The sequence below is a fragment of the Poecile atricapillus genome, chromosome 2 (assembly GCF_030490865.1).
Source record: "Poecile atricapillus isolate bPoeAtr1 chromosome 2, bPoeAtr1.hap1, whole genome shotgun sequence".
Lineage (NCBI taxonomy): Eukaryota > Metazoa > Chordata > Aves > Passeriformes > Paridae > Poecile > Poecile atricapillus.
Window position 1 is genome coordinate 139,837,155 of NC_081250.1, and position 14,316 is coordinate 139,851,470.

The following is a 14,316-nucleotide window of genomic DNA, read 5'->3' on the forward strand; positions in this document are numbered from 1 at the left end:
TTTCCAGCTGTCCAAAGGAGTTTAGCCATAGGGGCTGCTACTGGCTTCAGGGAAACAGGGAAAAAAAGTCGGTAGTAGAAATATTAATACTTCAGTTCTGCCCTGTTTGTGCTCGGTTTGTTTCTGAACCTGCTGCATTTTCTCCCAGTGAGATTCCAGCGTTTAACTGTGCAGGGAAAAAGGAATGAAAATTGCATTCACAATCAAATGCATAAAAGAAAGAAATGGCAGCTCTGAAATATTCACAACCAACACAATTTTGATTAAAGAAAGAACTCTGTTTTTAATAGGGTTTTTTTTTTTTTTGATCATTAAAAAAGTTTAAACCTGCATAGCAATCATTTCAAAAATAATTATTTAATGTTCCATAATGAAACTGTACACGACCTAGTCTCAGCGACAGCAGCCTGCCGGCGGTTCGGCGCAGTCGGAGCCGCGGGCCCCGGCACCGGGAGGCGGCTGGCGGGGTCGGGCGCTCGCTGTCGGTGGCACAGTCTGGCTCCCACACGGGCGAGGGCGGCTCGGCCCCCTCAGCAGCGTCCTCAGAGTCGTTCAATGTCTCGGTACTTCTTCCTCAGGATGGAGACCTGGTCTTTAAAGAGGACAGGGTCGAGCCTCATCTGCGAGTGGATCAGCGGCATATAGCCAAACCAGCTGGCAAAAGTGTTCATGCAGCTCTGCCGCTGGGCAAAGTGGTCAGGGTCGGCCCAGCGCGAGGCCCGGGATGTCTGTGAGGAGAGGAGAGCAGAGATCAGAGTTGGCTTTGGCACACAGGATGGAGGGAATGGCAGGAGCTGGGCCAGGTGAACACCATGGTGCCCAGCTGCACCAGGGCTCGGGGGCGCATGGCTCTGTGGCAGCTGGATCCTGTTTGGGGGGCTCAAAGAGGGGGAAGAACATCCTGCCCATAGCAGATCCAGTGCTCAGTGCTGCTGAGCTGGAAATCCCTGACCTCCCAAACACAGCAGAGGACAGGGCAGTGTGGAAACATGAGTTCAACCGTGAGCCAGCCTGTGGAACACAACACCCACAGGCAGCCCTCCCAAATCTTGCCAGCACTCTATTTCACCCTATCCCTCCTTCTTTTTTTCTTCAAACCCTCCAGCTATTTTAGAGATACAACAAGTTCTTAAAAACCACCAGGAAAAAAAATAAGGCCACTGCTTTCCAGCAGAGGTGCATGCCCAACCCCAGGCCAGTTGCTGCCCATGGTCTTCTGCCATAGGAGGAAAACAATTTTTCAGGGTCAAACCTGAACTTTTGCAGTTCAGATCTGCAAAAATTTATATACTAGTAATTTCAACCAGCTTGTAACGGAGTAGATGTCCTATGTGCTTGGCATTACTCATGTGTGTAGGTGCCCTGCAGTGAAAAGCAAGGTGCTTCCAGCAATCCCACTGGACAAGTCCAGTGCTTCAGACAGCACTGTCCCACAGACACAAAAAATGGAGTCCCACACTACATCAATTAAACTCTGACCCAAGGAAAACACCATGGTCTTTGCATACATGCAAAATATTCTGGCATGATTTTACTAAGTTCAGGGCAGCTGTAATCCCTGTGGAAGTCCTTTTGAAACTCAGCAGCACTGGGAAAAAAAGGCCCTAGCAGCTTTAAAGCTGCTATTATTCTTTGTCTGTACCTAGACAACGTAATAAAACTATTATGTTTATAAAAAAAACTATTTAAAAATGTATTTAAGATAAAGTATGAATGTTGAGAACGTAGGGGTTTTTTGTGCCACTTCCCATGCAACTCTCTATAGCAGTTATGTTTCTACTATACTTTAAAAACAAATATAAATTCATAGTCAAAGGATGTAAATTAAAACATGAAGAAACAGATAAAGTCAGGGACGTGCCAAATGACTATGGTACCAGACTTGATCTTGGTCCAAGCCTGTCCAGTTTAGCTCAAGTGGTAGGTTATAATGTGCATTGATTACAGCCTCCTGATTATACAGAGCCACTGAAGAGCAAGTAAAAGCTTGTTGCTGGAGGATTATAGCAGATATTTTGGCCATTAACACTGAATTTCCATATGACTATTCATCTCTGTCACAACACTGAGGTTATGTTAATTTTTTATTTGTCTTTCAAGAAATTATGAACATGGTCCATTACATTTCCCAAAGCTGCAGGAACAACTTGTCTTTAGGAGAGAGTTATAGTTCCTGGCTGACTCGAGTCACCCGTGCTGTAAGATGAAAAATGAATGCTCAGGCTTTGCCAAAAGCCAAAGCACAGCCTGTGGAGAGGTGAAGCTGAAACTGGAAGCAATGGGTATTTTCTGGATGGCACCTTCTTTTTCACAGGAGGTCTCCTGGGCACCCAAAGGAATCAGAACTGCTGAATCCTACCAATGCTACTGATACCTCAGGTGCAAGCGCAGTGGCACAGAGATAATGGAGTTTACAAACTGGCATGGCAACTCCCCAGTCAAAGATCCAAGTCATGCTACCAGGAGAAAATGTGAGGGGAGAATTGAGGGCCCTTCTTTCACCTGCCCCCTAGTAATCATGGTACTGTTTGCATTGAGATCACAGACACCATGGCAGCACAGATGGGAGGCTGTTCAGGACCTGCAGGTTTTGCAGGACTTGCTATTCTCCTCATTGTTCTCTCACACAGGGTAGGACAAGTGTCCCCACACTACCATGGATCCCTGTTACTAGAGGTACTTCTGCAATAACAAAAGGCTTATCCAGTAGCTGGAAGAGGACCTAAAGCAAGCACTTCATGGCTGCTAGTGAGTGATGGCATGACTGTGGGAGAAAATGTTCCCTGTGGGGAAAAAACACTTGCATATCACAAATTATCTCTGTTGTGACAGTTCAGTGGCAGTGCTTGAATCACACTATATAATTTAAAATAGCACAGGGACAGCCTGGTACATTATATTAATTGATAATAATAAAAAATAGAAAATCTTTCTAGAATTTACTTATGCTTCTAGCATTCCATGACTAGGTCTTGGGTCTAGAATACTTAATTAGAAAATTAGAGTTTAACTGAAATTCAATCACCACAATCATGAGTTCCAGGAGTTTGGGGTCGCCATGAATAACACCGTGTCAGAAAACTGAGAAGGGAAGCAGCATCCACAGTAGATGTGTGTTACCATTTTTCCTTTTTCTTCATTATAAGCATACCTAAAGTCTGTTTACAGTTCTGCTAAACTGAAAACTGAAAAAATATTTGACAGAATTGTATCACTCTTTATGCCTAACCTAGAAGTGAACCTGTTACATTATCAATACCTCCCAACTGCTAAAACATGCTGTGTTTACATACCTGTCCCATCATGGTCTCCTTATACTGTTTTTTCTGTGTTACTTTGATTGGAGGCAATTTTGTCACGGCTGACACCAAAAAATTCATTAGAATGTCCTCACAATTGGCCAGTTGGTCCACCATGTTCTTTAGGCTGGCAGGCAGGTAATGAGTGTACAGGTAGTGATAATATCTGAAAATCAAGAGCAGTGTTATTAATACAAGTCACTGGGCTTTCAGGTATCCAGGACATTTCTATCTCAGTTGAGACCCAAGTTTTGTACTCAACTCCCAGTATAGCACTTCCTTTCTTTGGTCTCACCCTCCAACAAGAAGGAAAACCAAATCAGTTTCTCATCAAGACAGTAAACAATGCTAAAGGAGAAAGAGAACATATGCCTTTTTTGCAACCAGGTTGAAAGAAACAAAGTGGGCCTAAGTATCAAGATAATGGACAAGTAGGAAGGAGCGCCCCACAGTGCTACAATGCAATAACAGAACACTGATGAATTTATCCTCCGTATTCTCTTTCCAAACTGTTCAGTTGGAAAGAACTCTTATTAAAACTGCCCTACTACCATTCTTAATGTTGAAATTATTCTCCTTTGGGTCTGTATCGTCCCCTGTGGCCTGTCTTCTCCTTTGCAGGGGTGTGGATTAGAGACTCCAGAATTTTCTTTTTCTTTAAATGTAGAGAGGACTTTGGTCTGCTGAAGTTCTAACAACATAGATTTTCTCCAACATGCTGCAATATGCTGAGCCGCCACATGCCCGTTGTACTACATTTCTAGAGTAGCCACAAGAGTTTGCAGTCTGCAGCTGTCAGCCAACACATACCCAGAGCTGGTCTGGAAGTAACCTCCTTTCTGCTATGCTACAGGCCATTCAGCCAAGCAGCTTAATGAATTCGGGAGCTCTTTGAAGTGTGTAATTCCTGATGTTAAAAAGAGCAGTCCGACTGCCTCAAAACACAAGTGACTTCAAAGAGACCCAACAAGTGCAATAATGATTACCAGATCCCCAGAGCTAAACCAAGAACTTAAATTATTACCCCATAAAAAGTAGACCCACTTACTATCTTTCCATTTTTTTCCCCTCCCCGGAAGAACGTTCTTCACATCCCACCCCCACTCCCTCTTTACTATTTTATTTCATACAGAAGAAGGATAGCAGATGCTCTGGATTCTTACTTGTGGTAAATAGCAGCTCCTGTCAATACCATGGAATAGTCATTAGTCCATTTGGAGGTATACCCCCACCTTTCCTTAGTGTTGTCCCAGAAGTGACTGCGTGCAGGATACCCTACAATCCTCTCTGGAAAGCTCTGCCAAACTGTAAAGGCAAAATCCACCTGTGGACAAAGGTACAGGCCAAATGAATACTGAAACTGTTTCAACAAATGTCAACAGAACAAAATACTGCCTTGCCACTAATTCGCAATTCAGAATCTTGGAACTGTTGCAAAACAGTAATTCTGTGTATTCATAAGTAAATTAAACTGACTGCTTGACATTTTGCCCTATAATTATGCACATTTTAATGGTTCCTGTTAAAGGGAGTCTAGAGCATCACAGCATTACATTAACATTTTCAAGCTTGCCCTTTACATATCAAACCTTTTCAAGTTACAGAAAGAAAGGGTGTAGGTGCATGTATTTATACCTTGGTGCAACACCAAGGAGTAATAGCCATGTGGTAAACTGAAATTTCTGCACATCTTTATGCATTGCACCTACCATTTTATCACTGTTAACACAGAGTTTGGACAATCAGGAAAATCAACACTTTAAATGGCAAAGGTAGCACAGTGAGAATAAAACCGACAGTCACTGTGGAGTCCTTTTATATTTTCCAACTGTTTTGAGCCTTCTGAAGACCATGTCAGTCATACTTTCAAGACTGTCAATATGACCAAAAAGGTTCACCATACAGCTTAATAAAGAGGAAGATAAAATTCCCATTTAGTTAAATGGCATAAGGAACCTAAACTTTAAGAAAAATGCTTTATATTGTATGATTGAGAAGAGCATGTCAAATACTGCCAATGGCATTTTTTTATTTTATTGTCTTGCTGTAACTATTTTAATAACTCAAATCTCTGAGAATTGAGAAGTGACAGGACTCAGTTGCTACTCCATGATCTTACTGAGCAAAATCTAGTGATATTAGGAAAGGGATGATTGGGGTAGTTTGCAAAAGCATTACATTTGAGAAGAGGTTGCTAAAAAATACATATGGGAAAGATTTTATCAATGGTTGGCAGTCCTTCCCCTTCAACTTGGCTTTTGGAGCTCAAGCTAGGCTGAAACTTTATTAGAGTTATACACAATTCTAATTGTCCTAGTCAAACCCAAAAAAAAGAGGGCTTTGTTTCTGCACTGCACATTAGGCTCCCCTCAGTACCAGAGGGACCTAAAACTTTGCTCAAAAATGTTTGAAAAGCCTTCCAAGAATGCAGTCAAAGTTAAGGGTGTAGAGGTTAGATAAAGAATAGCTGCTCTGAGAACAGTCACATTTTGTGTTGATTACTGTCAGACTTCACACATTTACAAGTGTTTTTATGAAACAAGAGTCGCACATGGGTTGAAATACAAAGTTAGGGCCTGGTTATTTTCTTTTAAGTTGTTTCAAGGAATCTGAGGCTAACCAGAAAGACAATGTGCACAAACCAGTTACCGTTGTGATAGTTCTGATCTCATCCAAATCAATACCACATGAAAGAACTGAAGGGGTTTTTTCCCTATAAAGGCCTTTCCCATAAAACGTGACATCTGTTTTCTTTAGAGAAATCTGAGGATCTCAAACTTAAATAAATAATAAAATTGCTGCACCCAGCGCCCTCTCTTGTGATTTCAACTATCTGCCCTTGCACTAAGGAGATGCACTAAAACACCACCTAAAACTCCCTTTATTAAAAAAGCCCCTCAAGTCTCATCCTAAGTAATTTCCAGCAGCACTACCACTCTCAGCTGATCACCAGGAAAATCCAACCAAGCTGGCAGTCTATTAATCCTCTGGATCATGACCCACACTGATTTCTAATGACTTCCCATGCACACACCCCTCTGTGGTGGGTGTGGAACACCTCCTCTCACAGAACAATTGCGCACCATTCTGTTGAGAATGGAAAACCTTTACTACACTGGGGAGTAGTACTCAATGGGAATGTGATTGTCTTTGACCATGTTTCTAAATTGCCTTTTCTGGGCCTTGTAGCTGTGCCACCACAATGCTCCATGAGCAGCTAAGTTTCAAAATGTCACATCACATTTGTGCAAGCTGTACTGTGGGGGAAGTGAAGCAATAGTGAGGTCCCCCAGCTCTTCATGGAGAGACACCAAGCAGAGCTGCTGGTGCTGGCACCCTGGCAGAGATGCTGGAGCTGCAAGGTGGGTTCTAGCAGGAGCTGACCAGCTGGTTCTGTCTGCAGCACAGGGACCAGGGGGCTCGTAAAGTAAATACCCACTGTGCAAATACACAGGATCAGCTGCAAGTTGCTCACAGGAGCAACAAAGAAAACAAAACAAAGCAACAAAGCCACAAAGAAAAGTATAGGTTGTCTCACACAACAACAAGTATTTGTGCTTCAAAATGTTTAGGGTAAAACATGGCCAAGTTGAATGAGAAACACTATTTATTTCATATGTGTTTTAGAAGCCTGTATGACTCTGAAGTTTGGAGGATGACTAAATACCAGTTAGAACCTTAAATCCTCATGGAATCCACAGGCTGGATTGCTGTAAATACCCCGTTGGTGCAATGAAGTCCCTTAGAGGTATTACCATGATCCCCAGGGCAGCTGAGGTGGGACCATTCATTCTGAGCAACAACCTGCTTATAAAGTACAGCCCAAGGAGAAATGCCTTTTATTGCTTTGGGGTTTCTTTGGGCTGTGCAGGGCTTTGCACACAAGTGCTTTGGCAGCACCCATATTCTTCGTCATCTAGCAGAAACTACCAAGGTGTAGCATTGGTATCAAACAGGCTCAATGTCAACTATTTATTTCATTTTAGAAGCGAAAGAGGGCTACGAAGGATGTTTCTTGAGCAGTCTAACCACAGCACATCTGTACAAGGGAGGAGTTGCAATCTCATCCATTTAGAACAAATTCAGTGACATCTTAGGGTATATAGCAGTGACTGAAGACTAATGTTACGCATTTCTTCACTGACATATAAGTAGTGGCAGCATCAGTGAAAGATCCCCATCTCTGACAGAAATGCATTTTTATGAAGGTGAAGTAGGGAGAGCAGAATGACCATGAACATGGAGGGAAAAAAAGGGAAAACAAAAGAAAATCGAGTTTCTCAAGCTATTCCTTGGCCATCATTAATAATGTATTTCCCAAATATTGCACTCTATATAAACTGTCATCGGTTTCCCTTGTGGTTCTCAGGAAGAGGTTCTAGAAATCAATACTCATCCCAGTTGTAAAAATTGGTTTTCTACAGTATTTTTCTTTTCTTAGTGCTATCTTGCTCTTGGCACAGACACCCGAGCACCTAAACTAGCAAAGATCTCTAATTTTATGGGCTGACACAATGGGGAAAGAGCATTCCTCAGTGAAATCCTGCACTAGGGTGGCAGTGCTGTCTTTTGGAGTGATAGCAGTCCCCCTGTGCTGACAAGCCTTCCTTCTCCACCTACACCCTCCTGATAACGTGGGGGGGAAGCTGCCCCAATCAGAAAAGTGAGAGCAGAATATTAAAGCTGACTGCTCTTGGCAGCCTACACCCGCCTGCAGCTATGTTACTAAAATAATAAAGAACGGAAGAACCATATGCTAATGATGAGCCAATTAACCAGGGCGAAAAGCTCCTCTGATGGCAGGCAGTGGCAGGGTTGCTGAAACAAGCGCAACACGTTAAATCTGAGGAGTGTAGCAGGAAATCTTGTAACATTTGCTCACTGGCAAAGCCAAGTGAAGAGCATATCTGCTGTGCTCAGGCTGAGCCCAGGAGCCAAGCACACTCCCAAGATGACAGAGACCCTTACCTCAGTGGTTGAAAGCACGGTGTCCTCATCCAGGCTTAGCACTGCATCTGTCACTATGTTGTCGTAGGGTAGGAAGCGACTGCTCATAACCTGTGGGTATCCAAGGCAGGAAGGGGGGGAAATAAAAATCACTTAATGACTCATTTCCAAGGCAAATACTTAATTTTATTCCTCACTCTTATTTCCTCTTGTCTGAGGTATGCAACATATTTCAGTCTGATGGAAAGGACCCTTCAGCTCGAAAGTGAAGGAGTGTCATTTTTGTCACCCCAGCAGTCAGCCTACACCTTCTATCTGAGAGTAATTTCTGAATAGACCTCCCTCTTTGCAGCAGGCTGCTTTCCTTTAGTGACAAACAGCATTGGTCTGTACTGTTAATTAGAAGTACCCACAGCTTCTTTGTGGAGGACATTTTCCCTGGTGGCTAAGACTGTCCCTTTGCTCTCCTACAGGGTGTGAGGATCAAAGGTAATGAATGCTGAGAAGGACTTTTCAGCCTTCATAAGCTTACACAGCTGGGAAACCAAGCAGCCCAGGATGTGTGTGAAGGATGTAATGCTACCAGGATGGTGCAACATTCTCCATCAGAAAAGAAGAATATGCTAAAGAACCCGAATTGAGCTTTATCTGTGTGAAGAATTATATAGACATTGTAGCATTTTAAAAAGTCACGTTCTTAAATGGCCTTCCAGTACCTGAAGGGAGCCTGAAAGAAAGATGGAGAGAGACATTTTATAAGAGCATGCAGTGACAGGACAAGGGGGAACAGATTTAAACTGACAGAGAGTAGGTTTAGATTAGGAATTAGGAAAAATTTCTTCACTGTGAGGATGGTGAGGCACTGTAACGTTGCCCAGAGAAACTGTGGATGCTCCATCCCTGGGAGTATTCAAGGCCGGGCTGTACAGGGCTCTGAGCACCCTCATCTACTGGGAGGTTTCTTGGTCCATGGAAGGGGGGTCACCACTAGATAGTCTTTAAGGTCCCTTCCAACTCAAACTATTCTATATACAGAAAAACCTATATACAGAATAAGCTTTTTAAAGATATAGCAGGAGAGTCCTCAGAGTAATAGGAAATAGATGGGAAAGCTGGATCAAAAAGATAACAGCAAGAAATGAAAATCCATATGGTTTCTTTATCAGACTGTAAAGCACCTTTTGAGAACTGATGAAGAATAGCAAGGACACAACACAGTTTGTTTCCCTCATTTGCTAGGAAAAATAGCCTCGTTAGTTACTAGACTTCTTTACCAATTTACTATGCCAAGAAAATACTTCAAAAGTCAAGCCCAGTAAGAGGAATCCACTGTATGGAAACAGGGACAGGAAGTTTTACACAACTCTTCAGTTCTACATCCCCTGCAACCTGTTGGGAACAAGTCTTAGCAATCTGCCTTGATTCAGAGAAAGATCTATCTACATAATCATGATGTTCACAGCATCTGTCTGGAGAGTACCCCCTCATCACTATGATGGCCTTGGTCTGGGGTGGCAGGGTTCTGATGAAGAGGTGATCTGCCTGGGGCTGAGGGTTTTTGCTTTGCTTACACTCAGATGAAGCAGAGCACGCAGCCAGCAGGAGACCCATGTTCTCATCCCTAATCTTTTACAGACTGTGCAAAATTTTCAAATAGTACAACAGTCAGAACTTGCCATGTATTTTCTTTTATAACTGAAGTACCATTTTGTAAAATGTGTGTTATAATATTTGATTTCAAGGGAAGAGTAAAAGTTTGGTAAAGGCAGACCACTGTGATCAGCAGCATGGAGTATTGGTGCATGCCAGCAGGCCTTGGCCAAGTTTGGAGATGAAAAGCAGTTCCTTTGTGCAACCTTTGAACTGTGCTGCTCTGGCTTTGCAAGCTTGGTCCAAAAAAACAGCTTTCCACACAAGAAGCCATTTGGCATAGGTTGGGATATTAGAGGGAAGAGACTGTCCACTATAAACACACCTTCGTGCACTCAGGAGACTCATTTGTAATCTAAACAGTGCCTGGGGCCAATTTCTACAAACACTATAAAAGTGGTCAGAGATTTCTCCTCTATCTCACCTCTGCTAGTTCTACAAAAAGAAACTAAAACCACTCAGAATGCTCAAAAGGGTCAGAAATTTCTACATTTTTTGGCCCTGCAGCAATTCTCCTGATACTGTTTACATGGCTTGCTAAGGCCAGAGCCTGTAGCTGCCAACCTTGCAGGGCTCTCTGTCCCTTGCTAAGGTGACAAGGAGAAAAGACCAAAGAGAAGATTACAAATTCAAAATAGTATTATACAAGCAAAGCAACTAAAATTCCCTTTGCCAATGCAGAGCTCTGGAGCCAGCTGACAGAGACTGCAGAGAGGTCCAGCTCAAATCTGTTTCAGATTCTAGAAGCAAAAAGTCTTGCTTCTCTCAGGTCTGCATTTGAAAAGGAATCATCTACTTCAGTATGAATTTAAAAAATACCCCATGACATATCCTTTCTCATCTAATGGCATCTATTTTGACTTTGTGAAAGTACAAACAAAAATGTATTGCACAGCAAGCTATGGCATGGCAATTTTGCTCCCACATGAGTGTCCCATGTCCCTTCCTTTTTTTTGATGGCCATAAAAGAAGATACTTTTCAAAGGCAAGTTCTCATTTTTAACTCTGCTTTTGAATCCACAGCTGACCCCCAACTCTTGCATGTGACTTCTCAGACTCAGTGAGTGCAGCTGCATCACTACTTTCATGTAGTGAAATCTCCAACAATGGGTCAGCACTATCTACTGACAGGGTCACATTTCAAAACATGGTTCCACCTGTGAATCTCAGATTCAAGGCATTAATTGCCATGCTGATGATTTCTGAGTGCACAGGGCCCATGCATGAAACACAAATCTGCAACTAAGCTGGTACAAAAGGCCAAGGAATAGAAGAGAGCTGTCATTTTGTTGGGAACTACAAAGCTTTCACCAAAGCTGCTGGAAAAATAAATTCCCATCCTGCCAGAGAATCCAGGCAACCTTTTACCATGCTTCTCTCCACCTACCTTGCTTTCTCCTTCAATGACTATGACAGGCACAGAAGTGGCAGGCCAGCGGTGTTTGGCTGGGAGGGGTTTATCACAATTCCATAAAACAATAATCTGAAAGAGAATATTGGACAATGATCAAACACCTTTGTGGCAATGCTGTCCATATTCTAAAGTCTCAGATTTCCAAACAGACATATTAAATTCAAATCAGGAATTTCAAAATCAAGACCAATGAAATGGTCTTGAAACCAATGAAATCTGCATAAAAATAACGCTTTCTACATTGATTTCACCCAAGCTGACTACTTACAATATATATCCTCTCAGGCAAATATAGGTTGGACAGAAACTTGGGAAGTCTCTATTTCAGACACATGATACAGATGTGACTGGTTTAGTGTCGCTCTCATTAAAGCCAAAACTGCTTGTGACACTCCACTACAAGAGGGTGCTCCTACTGAACTCCCCAGGTTTTTTTTTTAGAGAAGCCAAAATCTTGGCACTGATGAGATTAGAAGTCACAGTGGGAGGAAGGAAGATCATGTAATGGCTTTTGAGGCATAGACATCCTTGTGCAGTTTGCAGCACACACAATGCCGATCTTTAAAGTGCACTCTTTATTTTACCTGTCTCATGTAACAATGGGTTTAATTACTATCTCTATTCCACTCCCATTATACTCAGAATTTTTATTTCCCATGCATGTAGGTCATAGACAGTAGAAATCTCAGAGGGAAGAAACATCAGAATTGAAACAGGGGTGAGTCACTAGGCTCTGCATTCCTGGCAGAGTGGTTTGTCTCTGCTGTGACTGACAGCCAAACAGTGCTGCTTACCTGTGCACAGTACTGGGACTTGGCTACAGCAACCAGGAGTTTCAGCACAGGCTGAGACTGGGAAACCAGGGGAGTTACTGCATGGATAACGGCAGTGAATGTGGAAAGAGGCTTCAGACCTGAAGTGAAGAGAGACGTGTTCAGTAAGACAAAATCGCCCCAGTTACTACAGATTAAAGGACTTTGGGGATGGAAAAAACAATCTGCACTTAATGCAAACCTTGCCAGGTTTTTTTAGGTCATCTCCCTTCCTCTCAGATACCAGATGCTTCAGAGATCACACTTCCCTTTAACTCCCACTCTGTGCCTTTAACTTCCACTCTGAAATGGTGGACTCCAAGACAATTATTTCCTTTTCTTACTCACTGTTTCCACAGATGTCCTGTAATCTCTTTCTTTCATCCAGTTTGTCCCACAATATTGACATCTAGTTTGTTCAGCCAAATGTCTTTCTTGACACAGGCTATGTTTTGCTGCCTGGCTCTGGATGCTTGATGTTTTTTACAGATTATCTCCACAAATTCCAGAAGCTTATTCATTTTCCTCAGTTCCATTACGGCCTCTGTCAGATTTTTGCTCTTTCTGGGTTGATTCCTATCCACATGCATCTTCAATTACATCCTGAGCTGATAATTCTGCTTGCATCCTTGCATTCCATTTTTAAATTTTCATCTTGCTGTGATTTCCTTTTTTTGCCTGGAATAACACATCCTACTGGCACCTACCCTTCATTACTGCTCTCAATTTCATCTGAATTCATCAGTGTGGGGTCATAGTAGTTTTTCATCAGAATTACCACAAAAACCTTCTTCTCCTTTTTTTAACACAGTAACTGTCAATTTTTAGCAGGTGAGCAGTACAGATCCACACAAGTGGGATGGCAGAGGCTGAGCCAAAAGTAGCAGCAGTCTGGTAAGCAGGATCCCTGCCTGGAGGCACATTTGCCTGCAGAACTCATTGTTCAAGCTCTGCTTCAGGAAAAAGCCATGAACCTAAGCCCTATTCAGTCCTTCTAGTGGGATCCATATGAAGACACATAGTATGCAGAGTAAATCCATACCAAGTGTGCACTCCAATAAAAAGTGTCATGGGTAAATTACCACTTTTCCAATTTGCCAAGCACAAACAAACAAAGAAAGGAAAAAGCTATTCCTCTTACGTCCCCTCAGGCCATGAATGGGTCAGCAACTCAGGCATTAATTACCAGCAAATAAAAAGTATGAAGGAACATAGATTTTCTTTTTAAAACAATCTTTGCAAGCAAGAGGCACATGATGCATGTTGATGAGTCAGAGATGTTCCAGTCTACAGTGGGCAGTAAAGATTGAGACAGGATAAATTAAAGGCATCATTAACTAGAAATGAATGGTAAGTCACTTGGCACATGCTACTCAAACACAAAACTTCAAAATTCCACTAGAAATTCCAGATGCTACTACATTATAGCAAGGATTCACTCACCAAGATTAGCATAGTAGTAAGGAAAATCTCCCAGATATGAGGAATACTGTGGCAGTACAAATAACCCTCCAGGATGTTTGTTCCATATTAAGCTGTTACGTGATATGTGCTTAAATATTCTGTCCTGAATAATCTAGAAAACAAGAGAAGAAATTATTTTTAAACAGACTTTTTAAATAGATTTTTAAGTGACTACCATAGTCACTAGTAGAAGCTTCAGGGACTCCAGCTAACTGGAATCATCACCCATTTTGCAAAAAGCTGAGGCACACAAATGAGTAGACACTCCTCCTTGATCTCTCTTAAAAGGACTCAGAACCTGCACACTCTGACACCACTTCAGCGCTTAGGCTTTGTGCCATAGGTTTCAGAGTACCTCATTAGTCTCTCTGGACATGGGGACCATACAATTTATTACATTTCATATTTCAAGTCAAATATTTTGTCTATTTGAGTATCTTAGCAGTTGTAAGCCTGATTAGTTCACTGTCAGCTTTACTATCCAGAACTCACAGAAGATAATTATTTGAAGATGGCATTAAAAAGCTAGGTAGTATTAGGAGATAATGAGAGTATTCAAAACCAAAAAGACTTTCAGCAAATCAGGCTGCACTAATTATTAATTTTTTCCTAATTATAAAGGAATATTAGCATTCAGCTACATCACTGATTCTATGTCACAGTTCTGTAACAGTTCCTTGTTGGATGAAACAGATGATTTTTTTCAACTGCTGTCTGACTCTGTAGGGAG

The 14,316-nt window shown here is 42.1% G+C and overlaps 1 protein-coding gene across 1 annotated transcript in view; it reads right to left on the reverse strand.

Annotated features, from left to right (window-relative positions):
- Nucleotides 1–257: 257 nt before the first annotated feature.
- Nucleotides 258–14,316, reverse strand: part of EXT1 (exostosin glycosyltransferase 1) — a 175,937-nt gene continuing 161,878 nt past the window's right edge. The window contains exons 5-11 of the mRNA XM_058831184.1: nucleotides 13,566–13,698; nucleotides 12,105–12,223; nucleotides 11,284–11,379; nucleotides 8,268–8,357; nucleotides 4,463–4,623; nucleotides 3,294–3,465; nucleotides 258–728 (exon numbers count right to left, since the gene is read on the reverse strand). Of these exons, the coding sequence (XP_058687167.1) occupies nucleotides 543–728; nucleotides 3,294–3,465; nucleotides 4,463–4,623; nucleotides 8,268–8,357; nucleotides 11,284–11,379; nucleotides 12,105–12,223; nucleotides 13,566–13,698 (957 nt within the window). The 3' untranslated portion in view covers nucleotides 258–542. The remainder of the gene's footprint in view (nucleotides 729–3,293; nucleotides 3,466–4,462; nucleotides 4,624–8,267; nucleotides 8,358–11,283; nucleotides 11,380–12,104; nucleotides 12,224–13,565; nucleotides 13,699–14,316) is intronic.